The 15,911-nt window shown below is 33.2% G+C and overlaps 1 protein-coding gene across 1 annotated transcript in view; it reads left to right on the top strand.

Annotated features, from left to right (window-relative positions):
- The first annotated feature begins 988 nt into the window (after window positions 1-988).
- KIF23 (kinesin family member 23) overlaps window positions 989-15,911 on the top strand; it is a 31,195-nt gene continuing 16,272 nt past the window's right edge. Inside the window, 11 exon segments of the mRNA XM_044662396.1 lie at window positions 989-1,005; window positions 3,454-3,559; window positions 5,297-5,406; window positions 5,655-5,825; window positions 8,779-8,891; window positions 9,046-9,167; window positions 9,684-9,786; window positions 10,519-10,598; window positions 10,698-10,817; window positions 11,785-11,944; window positions 12,290-12,448. Coding sequence (XP_044518331.1) covers window positions 989-1,005; window positions 3,454-3,559; window positions 5,297-5,406; window positions 5,655-5,825; window positions 8,779-8,891; window positions 9,046-9,167; window positions 9,684-9,786; window positions 10,519-10,598; window positions 10,698-10,817; window positions 11,785-11,944; window positions 12,290-12,448 — 1,261 coding nt within the window.

The following is a 15,911-nucleotide window of genomic DNA, read 5'->3' as shown; positions in this document are numbered from 1 at the left end:
TGTGTGTGTGTGTGTGTGTGTGTGTGTGTGTGTGTGTGTGTATATATATATATAGTTTTTATATGTTCTCTCCATTAGAGCTTGGGCTTTTTGAGATCAGGGACTTTGCTTTTTTTTTTGTCTTTATATCCCCAGTACTTAACACAGTGCCTGGTGCATATTAAATGTTTAATATATGACTATTGACTGAAAGAAGTTCTAATTTTTGAACCGTTCTTGGAGTCCCTCTGTATACTGATGGGTTCTTTGTATGCTAGTATTTGCCTAGAATAGTTCTCTGTCTAGTTTCAAGAATAGGCCTTTTAGTTTAAAGTTGACTTTTACACATTGTTAGTTGGTGGACATTTGAAATAGGATGCTATGCTTCAGAATTATACTCAATCATGAGATGAAGAAAAATGCTATAAACATAATGGATGACATTTACCAGTACTTGAAACTAATTAAGCCTTGTTTCTATTTAATTTGTATTAATTGTGATGATTGCAAATATAATTGCTTTGTATTCCGGAGGGTTCTCATTGCTTTAAAAAAATGTTATTAGGTGTTAGTATGTCACTTGTTTGTGCTGTTCTTACTGATATTAGTTATGTTATTTGAAGTTTTTGTTATAAAAATCCATTTTAATTTAACTTTATATAAAATGGTTTGAAAAAGTTGTAGATCTGTTTTTGTGCATGCCTTTTTTTCCATCCTAAGGGGTTTGTTGTTTGTTTGCATTATCATTTTATAATTGTAAGTTCTTTCAGAAAAATTGATATGCTTGTAAGCAAAAAGTTATCTGCTAATAAAGAATTAATACTTCATTCTTTAAGATGGTTTTGATTAGTTGTGAATAAATAGCAATTTGGATATTTATTCTTTCTCTTACTTCAGGTATACTGCAGGGTTCGCCCACTGAGCTTTCAAGATCAGGAGAGCTGCATTGAAGTGATCAATGATACTACAGTTCAGCTTCATACTCCAGAAGGATACAGAATAAACAGAAATGGAGACTATAAGGAGGTAATATTTTATATGCATAAAAAGGAAATCTGAAGAAGTTTTTATGTAGTTGATTTTTCATTAAAGTTTCATGAACTTCTTATTTTTTTTCTGCCCTTTTATTGGTTACAATAGCAATCAACTCTTTCACCCTTAAATTTAATTGTTAAATTTCACTTAGCCTTATAGTATTAAGGTAATCAAAGTTTTTGATATATGTGTAAAAATATAGTGACTAATGTGATCACAATTATTCAGGTCTTAGATTATTATGTATAGATATAGTCATAATTTATTATGGAATTATATGGAGGCATTATGGCATAGTGGGATGGGATACTACATTTAAAATCAGAGAATGTGGATTTGGACTTTGGCCCTTCTAAATACTGATTGTGTGACCATAGACAAGTTATTTTAGTCACTTCATCTCTCCTATTCTCAGTTTCCTTGTCTGGGTATTGAGATTATAGGACTAATAAGTCTTTAAAGTATTGTCCAGCTCTAAATCTGTAATCCTGTGGTTTTCCTGGGTTAGTTTGATGCTTTACATTTTGAAGTTGAACACTTGAATCTTTATTCTAGACATTCTACACTAAGAGAACATGGTGTAGGGAAAAATGTTGGAACTAAGAGAAATTTAGGCTGAAAATCTGCCTCTGATGCTAAGTTTCATCAATTCTGGCAAATTACTTGATGTCTCTGAATCTCAATTTCATTGTCTATAAAAAGGTGGTACCTACCTTATAAAGTATAATTATGAATTATTTTATCACTTATGTGAATCATACTTTTGGATGAATTTATAAAAAAATTAAGATGACCAATGAAAACCTTAGAACTTACCTAAGACTTAGATTGGTTGTTGACTTAATGGAAGTAGTTCCTACACTAGAAGTTTCTCATAAAAAGAAAATTGTAGAACCTTTGTATATTCCTGTAATTCTCAAAATTAAGCTTGGGGGAATAGAAGTTGGCAGTGACTGAAAAATGGATCAGCAGTAATGCTATATGTAATATTAATAAAATATTGGTTATCTTTGCTTTATTGGCATAGTCCTTTTAATAAAAATAATTTCATTTATGTAAATATTTGTTATATAAGTGCTCACAAATGAATTTATTTGGACTTCATCTTGCTGAAGTAACAGAGCACCATGAAGGAGAGATATGTACCAGGCAAGTCAAATTACCACCACAGATTTGATCAGTATCTCTCCTCAGACCCTAATAGAAACAGTCTTGAATTATGAATCCAAGTGTGTTGGGAATTCTAGTGTCCCACAAACTACCAGACCTCCTTCTAGTACAACCATCTATCACTGAGAGAAGAAATCATGGAAAAAGAGTGCCCCTTTCTCATCACCACTTGCAACAGCTGCTGCTACCATTAGGCAGGCAAATAAGTGCAATAAGTCTGTGGTCTTGGCTTCTAGTCCAGCTCTTTTGGCCATCATCTGGGAAACAATTCCTGTGGAGAAGAGGCTAGTCATCTCCAACTGTCAGTGAGCTGCCACTCAGAGGGTAGACAAACCAAGAAAGCAGCCTGGGGGAGAGATTACTATCTCCTCTCAGACCTTGATGAAAATGACCCAGGACCCTGAATTCACGAGAGATTTTGGAATATGCATTCAACTTCGTGTCCACAGCTGTCCTGAGAATTAAACCAATGTGGAGATAGAACCTGGCAACTTCTCCTGCAGGGACTATAGGCACATATATTGAAGACCCAGAAAAGAAAAGTTCTTGTCATCTAAGTCTTGGCACTGTCAAATGGTTCCACATCAGAAACTGATATGATTTTGTCAGTGGAAGTAACATTAAAGAAGAGGTATGACTGTCTGCTTTGCACTGCACTCTTAAGAATTATGGGACTTTTCCTTCTGTCTTCCAGCGAAACATTCCATATGTATTGTCCCCTATAGAATATCAGTTCCTTGAAAGCAGGGATTGTCTTGCTTATCATAGTGCTTTGCACATAATAAGCACTAGGTAAATGCTTTTTTTCATTCATTCATCTCCATTGAAATAAATGAAAGCATCGAGATTGTGCTGTGCCGTTCTTAATATGTTCTTTTGAGTGGTAAATAGCAAATCTGAAGAATTAAAGATTTCTTTATTGAAAATTATGCAAATTGATTCTTCAAAATGTTTCACACCCATTTTTATTAAAAAATATGATCCTATTTCTAGCAGATTTATTTTGTTAAAAGTCTTTCAGATTTTTGTTACAGTGATGAAAATATTCACATCTTATACTATCATTGTAGTATGATACTGCTTTTTATTTTAAGTGAATTAACAAAAAGGGATAAAAGAATTCAAAATTAAAGGAGCATTTGAGTTTTTCTCTGGCTATTTAAAGAAGTATAAAGAAAGTTTCAAACTTCGTTGAAATTTATTCATCTTCTATTTATTAGCATGGTTATTAATTCTTAAGCATATGCAATTTTTTTCCCCCTTCTACAGACGCAGTATTCCTTTAAACAAGTATTTGGCACACTTACCACTCAGAAGGAACTCTTTGATGTTGTTGCTAACCCTTTAGTAGATGATCTTGTTCATGGCAAAAACGGTATGGCTTTTGGAGTTTTCTCTGGCTAAATTTCCATTGAAACTTCAACTTTATTACATTAAGGCAGTATATAAATACAATAGCTTTATTTTATTGGAGCTCTTCCTTCCTTCCTTTCTGTCTCCCTCTTTCCCTTTGTACCCCCTCCATTCCTTTCTTCCTCACTCTTTCTGCCCTGCCCCTCCAGTTTCATTGATACAGAAAAATCCTAGTGTGGAATTTAATTCTACCCATGTAAGTTGGGCATCTTTTTTATAGCTTCTAATCTTAGTTATTTTCCTAGGGCCATCAGGAGGTTAAGTGGCATACTTAGAATTATTCAAATAATTTTTAAGGGGTGACACTTGAAGCCAGGTCATGTTGATTTCAAGATCAGCACTTTACCCATGCTCCTCAGTTTTCATTATTTTCCATGAATTTATAGACATTAATTCTGAGCAAGGAAGCTACATCCATAATGTTATTGATTTTAGTAATAATTTAATAAATTTAATAATCATTGTGATTTATTACTTTATAGGTCTGCTTTTTACCTATGGTGTTACAGGAAGTGGAAAAACCCACACAATGACTGGTTCTCCTGGTGATGGAGGGCTGCTTCCTCGTTGTTTGAACATGATATTTAATAGCATAGGAGCATTTCAAGCTAAGCGTTTTGTAAGTGATTTTTCTTGTTGCTACTGATAGCTACAGTATATTGACTTATTTGATAAAATGAATGTTACGTTATCCATAGCCTATTATATCACTTTGCACATAGTAGACCCCAATTGTCAGTTAATGGATAATTTATTTATAAAAGTTCAACTACTTGATAATTTTTAAAAGTTTTTTGCTTTGCTTGGAGATGTGCCCTGTCGTTTTTTTTCCTACTTAAGAAAAGGCATGCTTTACTTATTTTTTATTCAAAAATATTTTATTTCCCCAATTACATGTAATAACAATTTTCAAGGTACATTTTCCGAAATGATAAGATGCAAATTATCTCCTTCCCATACTTCATTCTTCCCTCTCAGAGGTGGTAAATAATTTGATTTGGCTTATACATGCATGATCATGTAAAACATACTTCCATATTGGTCATTGTTGTAAGAGAATATACTCATATAAAAACCCCAAACCCCAAAATAAAACCAAGAATAAAGTAATGTGAAAGATAGTATGCTTTGATCTGTGTCTGACTGTCAGTTCTTTCTCTGGAGGTAGATAGCATTCTTTGTCATAAGTCCTTCAGAATTGTCTCAGGTCATTGTTTCTTAAGAGTTGCTAAGTCTTTCTTAGTTGATCATCCTGCAATATTGCTATTGTGTACAATGTTCTCCTGGTTATGCTTATTTCTCTCTGCATCAGTTCATGTAGATTTTTCCTTCTCTTTCTGTAATTATCCTGCTTATCATTTCTTATAACACAATAGAATTCCATCACCAACATATACCACAATTTGTTTAGCCATTCTTCAATTGATGGACATCTCAGTTTCTAGGTTCTTCGCCCTTTTTTATGATCTCTTTGACATATAGCCTCAGTAGTGATGGTAGCAGATCAAAAGATATGCACAGTTTTATAGCTTTTTAGGCATAATTCCAAATTACCCTCGAGAAAAGTTGAATCAGTTTACAACTCCACCATTAGTATCTCAATTTTGCCATATTCCCTCTAACATTATCACTTTCCTTTACTGTCATAAAGGTGCCCTGTTATTTAATTCAGATATATACCTTAATGTGTCATTCTCAGGTTTTTAAATCCAATGATAGAAATAGTATGGATATTCAGTGTGAAGTTGATGCCTTGTTAGAACGGCAGAAAAGAGAGGCCCTGCCCATTCCAAAGACTCCTTCCAACAAGTAAGTAAATTTCTACATAAAACTTGGGATCAGTAGGTTAGTTGGTGTCTCAGGAATTTTAGGTACAATCTGTCCCATTCTAGGAGTGAAAGTTAGTATGGGTGTTTGTTGTAGTGGAACTAAAGTTGTTCCCTATCTGATCTCTGGATCGGCTCTGATCCAGAAAAAATAGTACCCTCCCCCTCTTTTTGTGACTTAGAGAATCGTGTGTTTTGTTATCTTTGTGTTTGCGATCTTTCTTTTTACAGACGGCAGATTGATCCAGAGTTTGCAGATATGATAAATGTGCAAGAATTTTGCAAAGCAGAAGAAATTGATGAAGACAGTGTCTATGGTGTATTTGTCTCTTATATTGAAATTTATAATAACTACATATATGATTTATTAGAGGAAGTACCATTTGATCCTATTAAGCCAAAGTAAGTAACTTGCAAAAACTGGATGTGTAATTGTATTAATGTATCTCACAATGTAATGTGCTAACAGTAGACAGGTGGGATATTTCATTCAAGAAATACAGTAGTCATAATATTTAACTTCAGTATTACTTTTTTTTTAAAACCTTACTTTCTGTCTTACAGTTAATACTGAGTATTGGTTCCAAAGCAGAAGAGCAGTAAGGGCTAGGCAATTGGAGTTAAGTGACTTGCCTGGGTCACAACTAGGCAGTGTCTGGGGCAGATTTGAACCCAGGACCTCCCTCCCATCTCTAGGCCTATCCCTGTCCCCTGAGCTACCCAGCTACCCCTTTCAGTATTACTCTTAGAAGCAGCATGATGTGGTGGCTAGGGAGCCAGCTTCAAAGCCAGGAAGATTTAGGCAAGACACTCAACTCAGCGTTCTAGAAACATTCTTTAGAGACTTTCCTAGTTACGGAGTAGGTGATATCTTGCATTGATAGAGCAATTTTCCACACTTGGAAATTCTTTATATCAGTAAAATCACAGTTTTGGTTCCTATCCCTATTCCTAAAAATGAAAATTGACTCCAGACTGTATTTTGAGAATATTTCTCAGCAAAACATTATTGTGTATGAATTATTCAACAAAAGTATGTGTGAACTATGGCTATACTTTGGGGAGAACCTAAGCTTTGGTGTTAACTAGCTTTTCACTCTGTTGTATTTGTGTTCAGCTTGGTTGAACTTATGTAATGTATGTAAGTTATGTAATGCTTTTGTTTGTAAAGCACTTTATGATTAGTATCCTCTTTTTGTATTCATAACTACCTTGTGAGGTAGATATGAGTAGCAATTGTATATACTCTTCTCTAAATTAAGAAAACATAAAGTCACCTAACTAGGAAGTACAAGTGAATTTTATGATTTGACACTGTTAAAATGCTATCTATATTATAAAGTTCATGTCTATATTCATTTTTAGATAGCAACATTAATAACACATGCAGAAGATAAGTTAGGTTTTTTAAATTCATTATGTGTATGCATAACAATTATGCATTTATTACAGTTATATCAGCCGCATATCAGTTGATTGTACCAATTTTGACATTTTGACCTCACTGGTTTTCATTAATTGTTGCCTTCAGTAGGAATACTTGGAACATTAAGAATATAAATTGTGCTTATATTTACTTATTTATTCCCAGTTTTTTAAAATGATCTTTTTAAAAAAATCCTTATTTCCAAATATATCCCTCAAAAAGAAAATGGGAAAGAATGGCATTTCAGGAAAACTAAGCATCATATCATCTGAGTCTAACTATGTATGCAATATTGCATACCCTAATTCCCCTACCTTGAAAAAAGAAAAGATATAGGTGAATTTTGTCGTCCTTTCTAACAGTGTTTGGTCTTTATAGTTTCAAATTTTTTTTGTTCTTTTCATTTATATTGTAGTCTTGTAATTGGTTTTAAATACCCTTTGATATTCTAAAAGAGTTTAATGAGGATAACAGTAACTAGTTGGATAAATCATTAGGTTTAGAATAATAGTGTTAATACAATCCACTATACCAAGTAGTTTATCTTTCTATAATAGTTGATTTTACAGACATTGACTGAAATATTCTTAGTAACAACTTGTAAAAGTAACTTTCTCTGTGTTTGCCACTTAGTTATGTTTTAAAGCTTGTATGTGCTAGTTTGACTCTTTAAATTTTAATTTACATTAGGCAAACTCAGATGTTTTTCTTTTGAGGGTTGGGAAATTATTACTTTAAGGATATCTTATTCTTATGCTTTGACTATGTTGAATTTTTAAACATAGTTTTTCAGACAAAAATCTTTACATGAGTTTCTGAGATACATCGCTGTTTTCTAGTTTTGAATTAAGAGAAAAATATTTTTATGTGTGTAAATAATAAAAGATTTGAAATGTTATAAAATCCAGCTTTCTTTAGATGTCAAATTTTCATCATTTTCTCAGCTCTGATAGTTTTAAGGAATACTTGTTTTAGTATACTTGACTCTTTAGTTTTAGGTGTATATTTCAAGACTTGTTTTTTAAAATGGAAGTGACTGTGTTGAGCTTTTCTAGATCCTAGTAATTTGAAAAATTCTATTTGAATATGTTTATGGCCTGAAGTCTTTGTTAATGTTGTCATGAATTTGCTTAAAATAAATTAAAAAAGAATTCATTATCCCATCATATATATTAGAATGATGAAAGTACCGGTATGGGATGATTTCTATAGAAACAGTAACTTGTACCTTATTCCTTTGGTAGGTGGAACAGTTGCAACACTCCTGTGCGGAACACAGATTTTATGTACGTGACTGTGCTGTCCCTATTCTTAAGGAGATGGTGCAATTTATTCTTTAGGCATCAACAACCTGCTGCATGTATGCCAAAGATAGCACCTGGGCTATCTTTTTATTTTTTTATTTTTATTATTATTTTTTATTTTTTTTATTGTTTCATAGATTTGCAGGCCAGTTGTTATTGCTTTTCCCCTTCTCTGCCATGTGACTATGGGAGAGTTTGCTGATTTTTGTCATGATGAGTATCTCTGGTTCTCCACAGTTGCCAGGGAAGGAGTCATATATTTGACCTACCACTTTTATAAGATTTGTCTTTTTCTGGTATATATATCAATTCCTATGCTGAATTTCTTTTGACTTTTGTTATAAGTTCAGATCTTATCTCTAACTGCTTATTTCTTATTAGAGAAGTGCTAAATGTTATTGCTTAGCATTTGCATGTGACATAGCTGTCTTACTACTTTAGACTATTTGTTTATTTCAGTGCTTGTAGGTTAGAAGAAATAATTTTTTTTCTGTGACATCTGAAGTTTAACTAATATAGTTAAATTATTTTTTCTTGTCTATTCTATGTGAGATAAATTTTTGCCATTAGACCAACAGTTTTTGGTTTTATGAGTGAAGGTCTCACATAACTTTCTTCTTTGTAGACCTCCACAATCTAAAATGCTACGTGAAGACAAGAATCATAACATGTATGTTGCAGGGTGCACAGAAGTAGAAGTAAAATCTACCGAAGAAGCTTTTGAAGTTTTCTGGAGAGGTAATAACCATATCTAGACCTTAATATGATGTTCTGCTTAGAGTGCTTCTAATACTTTGATATCAAATATTTCTGAGTTTGGCAGAAATAGTATGGAATGAAGGCCTCTAAAGTTCAAACCTATTTCAGCTAATGAATGGCTTTTCTGTTACAGGTCAGAAGAAGAGACGCATAGCTAATACTCAATTAAATCGTGAATCCAGTAGGTCACATAGTGTGTTCATCATTAAACTAGCTCAGGCTCCATTGGATGCAGATGGAGATAATGTATTGCAGGTGAAAAAGCTTTTCTGGTGGTATTTCTTATATCATTCCACTGTTCTTTTTCTATGTACTCAAAGCTATGAAGAGGTCTAACTGCAGAATTTATTAGTGGTGATGTTTTTAAACATTTGATTCATTTTAAATTTTAGCACTTGAATATGTATTTTTTAAAAGTAACTTTTAGTATTAGAAAATATTAATATTTATCTCAGGTACTTTGAAGTATATCTAGCTATTTGATATGATATGGGTAGTCATATTCCTATGGTCTAATCAATATGGACTATAATACGACAACATGACTCTACCAGACTCCAACTTATTGTAAATTTGGAAATGTTCTAAATATTGATTGTAGGCTTTTAGCATAGACTTTCATATATATTTAACTTTCTGGCTCTTGATATGGATTAGATTCTAGTCAATGGTTCCATGGCTTGCCTATTATCTCTATTTAAAACAAGAGATTATCATAAACCAATGATGAAAAATAATTTGATACATTTGAATCCATGCTTTTTCTGTCAGGAAAAAGAACAAATCACTTTAAGTCAGTTGTCATTAGTTGATCTTGCTGGAAGTGAAAGAACCAATAGGACAAAAGCAGAAGGCAACAGACTCCGTGAAGCTGGTAAGCTAAGTTTAGTTAACTTAAAATGCCATTTTTTAGAAGTGCACTGTTGTAGAAGAGAGTCTTTGAAGTATTTTCAAATTGTTCAGATCCTATCAAGAGATTGACAAATGCTGATTGTACACTATTTCTTTGCTTCTAGTAGCTTTTTATTGGTAGTTCTACTACAGAGAAACTAATCTCTTAATAATTTAGTTTGAGTAAAATTATATGTAATCTTGGCTGCCCTTCATAATGGGAAATACCGTAAAGGTATCTTTTATATTTGTTGGTTTGAAAATTGTTGGTCCTTGACTACAAGAATTGTTCAAACTTTAATAATAAAAATAAGATGGAGATGGAAAAGTTATAATCAGAATGAATGTTTTAAATGGAAATATGCTTTTATAAATAACTAGATTTCTTAATTTCCTTTAAAAATTAGTATAGCTTTTATTTGAAAATTATTTCATAAACTCAAAAGACTTTGTAGTCAAAAAGGACCTTAGAGATCATGTAATCTAACATCCTATTCAGGAAGAAATCTTTTCTGCAGTATCCCTTAGAAATGGGTCATACATTATCTTTATAGTGTTTGGAATATTGGATCACTATTGGATACCTCTTTTTTATTTAACATTTCTTTTTGTTTAGCAAAATCTGATTTGGAATCTTCACTAAATGGTTTTACTTAAATGAGTTAGAGATTTTATATTATATGTTTGAGCTATGAAATTTATGTTTCTCTCTTAGGTAACATTAATCAGTCACTAATGACATTAAGAACATGCATGGAAGTCCTTCGAGAAAACCAAATGTATGGGACTAACAAGGTGAATAACAGATTTTTTTTCAGGTAGTTGTGTGGTTTTACTTATGTGGTAAATAATTACTTGGTAGATAAATCAGTTTGGCATTTAATATATTTACAGATGGTTCCATATCGAGACTCAAAATTAACTCATCTGTTCAAGAACTATTTTGATGGGGAAGGCAAAGTGCGTATGATCGTGTGTGTGAACCCAAAGGCTGAAGATTATGAGGAAAGCTTGGTAATATTAATTGATAAATACTTAGACACTTCTAAATCTTTTGAAAGCTATCCAACATTTCCAGGAGATCTGATAAGGACTCTCCAGAGGAGGCTCTGGATTTCTGTCAGCTCATGGCTGCTTCTCTGAAGTGCCATTGTGTCCACAAGTTTAATATATACAGAATTCAAACTCCATTTCACACAAAGGCACAAAGAAACTTTGCAGTTGCGCAGAAAATACAAATTATGTCATATCAAAGCACAAAAAACCTCATTGGCTTCAGAGTTTTCAAGGTGAAGATAAAACACAAGGCTAGAATTCTAGCCGCCTTATTATCAGTAACCTAAGTCTGAGAATACTCTTCTCAGGGGCGGATAGCCCCTGCTGGAGGAGGTTTTGTCTAGATTTGGCCTTGACTGTCTAGAAATAGATTCAGAGCCCAGGCAGCTTTTTGCTTAATTTCTGTCTTTTTAGTCTTGGAGAGAAATTGTTAACCTCTTAACTGTTGGTTTGCTAAGAACTTAAGTTTTCCAATAAGACTATAATGCTTTTCCAATAAAAAAAGTGTGGATCATAAAAGGTGTCAAAAGAGGAGTCAAGATTTTTATCTTAGATAGCCCATCCTGTCTGGCTCTAACTAGCAGAGTAGCTTTTGATGGGGTCCAGATAAAAATATCTATTTGAGACTCTGTTTCTCTTATTGACCTCCCACATATTCACCCTTTTCTTTTAAATTGAAGCAATTAATTATACAGCAAAAACTTATTAATGAGAGGAGTCATAGAGAGTGGTTACAGCCATCAACTACTGCTGGATCTGATGGGATTCACAGATTATGCTGTTTCTCTATGGCTCACAACATGAATCTTTAGAGGAAAACAAAAAACTATTAGATTGGAAAAATCTCTTGTGAAATGCTCCTTTATTGGGTAATTTTTGAGGCCAAAAAAAAAAATTTGTGCTTATTATCTGTTTTATATTCTAGCAAGTGATGCGATTTGCAGAAATGACCCAAGAAGTTGAAGTAGCAAGACCAGTAGACAAGGTGATATGTGGTTTAACTCCAGGCCGACGTTACAGGAATCAGGCCTTTAGGGAGGAGCTTACACGTCGACTTGAACTTCGAGGGGGTCCAGTTGGTGACGGTATGATTTGTTATTATGCCTATTACTTATGCCTTCAAAAATCACTGATTGCATTTAATAGCATTTATTTCTTCTTGCTAAAGTAAAGGATGTGGAATTCAAATTAGATATATCAGCCAACATTTTATTTAACTATAAGAATAAAAGTTCAAACCAAAGCCCAAATTCAGTTGCTTTCTTTGTTTTATGAGCTCTTCACAATTTACATTTTCTAGAAGATAGGATTCCTCTAGAAATTATTTGATTGTATTCTAGAGCTTTGAAATGTGATAGTGAAATAAAACTTGAATAAGTACCTCTTTTTTAAAATATAACTTTGTGTTTTATTTAAATTCATTGATGTAGAACAATCAGTTACGGAGATACTTCTGCAGAGTTTTCCACCTTTACCATCATGTGAAATTCTAGATGTCAATGATGAACAAACACTTCCAAGGTTGATTGAAGTATTAGAGAAACGCCATCATGTTCGACAAATGATGACAGAAGAATTTAATAAACAAGGTAATTTCAAATGAAATTATTAGTAATGATAGAGATTTGTAGAGTATTATCTTTGAAGTGGATTAGATTGAAATTTACTTTGTAATATTTAAAAATAGTATTGATATTAGAAATATGTTAAGGATTATGTAGCCAGTATGATGGAGTAAGAAAAGAATTTGCCTGAGCCTCTCCTAAATTCTCCTCCAAACAACTTAAAAAGTAAGACCTCAAAACAAATTCTGATATTGTAGAATCAAAAAGAGCAAAGAGGAAACAATTTTTCATCCAAAGACAACTTGGAAGGTTATCATGAAAGATCTGTCTCACTGAGGTTAGAGTGGAGCATAGTTTAGTGCAGGGGGCCTAGACAAACCAGCAACAGTATGACAGTAAGGCCTTAGAGGCAAATGAATCATAATCAGAAACTTCCAGAACTCTCAACTGTCAGCCATCTAGCTGCCCCTCTTATTTGTTTTTAAAATCCTTTTGGAGTTGGTAGGTAAGGGGCTCAATGGAGAGAGCCAGCCCTTGAAACAGGAGGGCCTGGTTCAAATCTGGTCTTAGATACTTCCTACCTGTAAAACCTTGGGCAATCATTTACCTATATGCCTCTTCCACCTTGAAACTGACACAGTATTAATTTTAAGACAGAAAATTAAAATAAAGTTAAAAACAAAATAAGAAAAAAACAAATAAGAAGTAGAAGAAAAATTAGGGAAAGAAATAAGAATGATGCAAGAGAATTATGAAAAAAGAGGTAACGGCTTGATAAAGGAAGCACAAAAAATGGAGGTGAAAATGTTCAAAAATCTACTTAAGAAAACCACTCCTTAAAAAGTAGAATTGGCCAAAAGGAAAAGGAGGCACAAATGTATAGTAATGAAAATGAATTCCTTAAAAATCATAATTGGGTAAATGGAAGTTAATGACTTCATAAGACATCAGGAAACAACAAAACAAGTTCAAGAGAATGAAAAAAATAGAAGGAAATCTGAAATATCTTACTAGAAAAACAACTGACCTGGAAAATGGATGGAGCGGAGATAATTTAAGCCTTATTGAATTACCTGAAAACTATTATCCAAATAAGAGCCTAGACATCATATTGTAAGAATTTATCAAGAAAAACTGACTTGATTTTTGAGTAAGGGTAAAATTAAAAGAATCCATTGACCACTTCTGAAAGATCTTAAAATGAAAACTCTAAAAGTTATTATAGCAAAATTCCAGAGCTCCCAGGTGAAGGAGAAAATGCAGTAAACAGCCAAAAAGAAACAGTTAAAATATTTGGGAGCCACGGTTAGCATTACACAAGATTTAGTAGCTTCTACTTCACAGGTTCAGAGGGCTTGGACTATATATGATATTTGGGAAGTCAGAGGACCTAGGTTTACAAGGACGAATGGGGAAAATTGATATTTAATGAAAAAGAAGACTTAAAAGTATTCTCTGATAAAAAGATCAGAGCTGAATAGAAAATTTGATGTCTAAATACACAGCTTGAGAAGCCTAAAAAGTAAGCAGGAAAGAGAAAACATAAGGAATTCAATAATGTTAAACCATTGACAATTCTACAATTAAGAACTTTATCACTATTAGGTCAATTAGAAGGAGTATAGACAGAAGATGATACAGATGTGAATTGACTATGATGGGATGGAAAAAAAAATAAGGAGCAAGAAGAAGAGATGCACTGGGAGAGGGGGAAGAGAAACTGTGGAGTAAATTATTTCACTTAAAAGAGGCCCAGAAGAGCTATTATTGGAAAGTAAATTGTGGGGTGGGGTAGAGTATTAGGCAGTGCTTGAATTTTACTCCCCTCAGATTTGGCTCAGAGGGAATAACATACACACTATTGAATGTAGAAGTCTTTTTTTAAAAGCCTTACTTTCTCTCTTAGAATTGATGATGAGTATCTGTTTTAAAGCAGAAGAGCTATAAGGGCTAGGCAGTTTGGGGTAAGTGACTTATCCAGGGTTACACAGCTAGGAAGTATCTGAGGCCATGTTTGAACTCAGGACTTCTCACCTCCAGGCTTGATTCTCTATCTACTGAGCCACCTTATTGCCCCTGAGGTATAGAAATCTATCCTCTAAGACGGTTGGAAATGAAGAGATTAAGATAATATGGGTGGGCCTGATAGAAGGGAGGGTGGATTAGGAGAATTGAGCTGAGGTATAATACTTATGAGGAGAGACAGAGAAGAGAGAGAAAAGGATAAAAGGGAAAAATAAGATGGAGACTAACTGCACAGTAATCATAACTATTAATGTAAATGAGATGAATGTACCATAAAACAGAAAATAGAATAGATTAAAAACCACAATCCCTATATGAGTATATATTTATGAGTTATGAGTAATAGGTTTGAAGCAAAGAGGTACAGAGTAAAGGTAAGGAGATTGAGAAGATTGTCTTTCAGCTGAAATTTAAAAAAAAAGCAGAGTAACAATCATATTCTCAGCAAAAGCAAAAATAGAACTAATTAAAATTATTTAAAAAAAATTAAATTTAGGAAGGAAACCACATCTTGCTAAAAGGAATTATAGACAAGTAATATTAATACTAAGCATATGCACCAAATGTTATAGCATCTAAATTTTTAAAGAAGTTAAACAGAAAAACAGTACACATGGGAGCCTTTCCTCTTTCCTCCTTTCTGTTTTCTATCTGTACTTCTCACATTAAACTAAGTGTTTTATCAAACTGCTCTCCTCACTTTTGTCAAACTCCTACTGATTAACACTTACAGCCCTCAACTTTCCCCCTCTCAGAACTAGATGAATCTAACCAAATAATAAAGAAGAAAGAAGTTAAGGAGATGAATAGAATTTTAGAAATGTTAAGTATGATAGACCACTGGAGAAAACTGAATGGGAATAGAAGGGAATGTATCTTTTTCTCAGTGGTAAATGTCTGAAGTATTAGGATTATAAATAATGTTATTGAAGAGGATGCTGTGGTAAAATACTTTGCTTGATGTTCACAAAGTATCTTTCAGCTCTCCTTTCTGAAGGAGTCAGGAATGACTTCCCTTCACTAAGCCAGTATATGGCTACTTGAAGACTGAATATTTATAGAAAAAACCTATTTATTTATAATATATAACAACAAATAAAGTAAGGATTAGTAAATAGGATGCCTTAGATCTAAGGGAACTAAATCTCCATCCACTCTTCTATGTTTGCCTCACAGCAAAGCCTTCTGTTTCTTCAAGCTACTCTGAACTGCTTAACACTTACTAAAAACCCATAAAACATGCTATCTGACTAAACTAATCTATAATCCTTATCAAAAGTAACTTAATTTGTTAAAAAATGTCTCCAAGTAACTAGAGTCAGTTAGACCAATGTCTCCCAGAGTGTATCTCTGAGATGTCTCTCACAGCTCAGGCAAGCAGGCCTTCAGTCCTTCTCCCAAAAGAGTTCTCCAACACAGCAGATTTGACAGCTTTTTCTTTATGGTGAATTCTCAGTCAGGA

This window comes from Gracilinanus agilis, chromosome 2, assembly GCF_016433145.1.
Source record: "Gracilinanus agilis isolate LMUSP501 chromosome 2, AgileGrace, whole genome shotgun sequence".
Taxonomy (NCBI): Eukaryota; Metazoa; Chordata; class Mammalia; order Didelphimorphia; family Didelphidae; genus Gracilinanus; species Gracilinanus agilis.
This window is presented reverse-complemented; position numbering and strand designations above follow the sequence as displayed.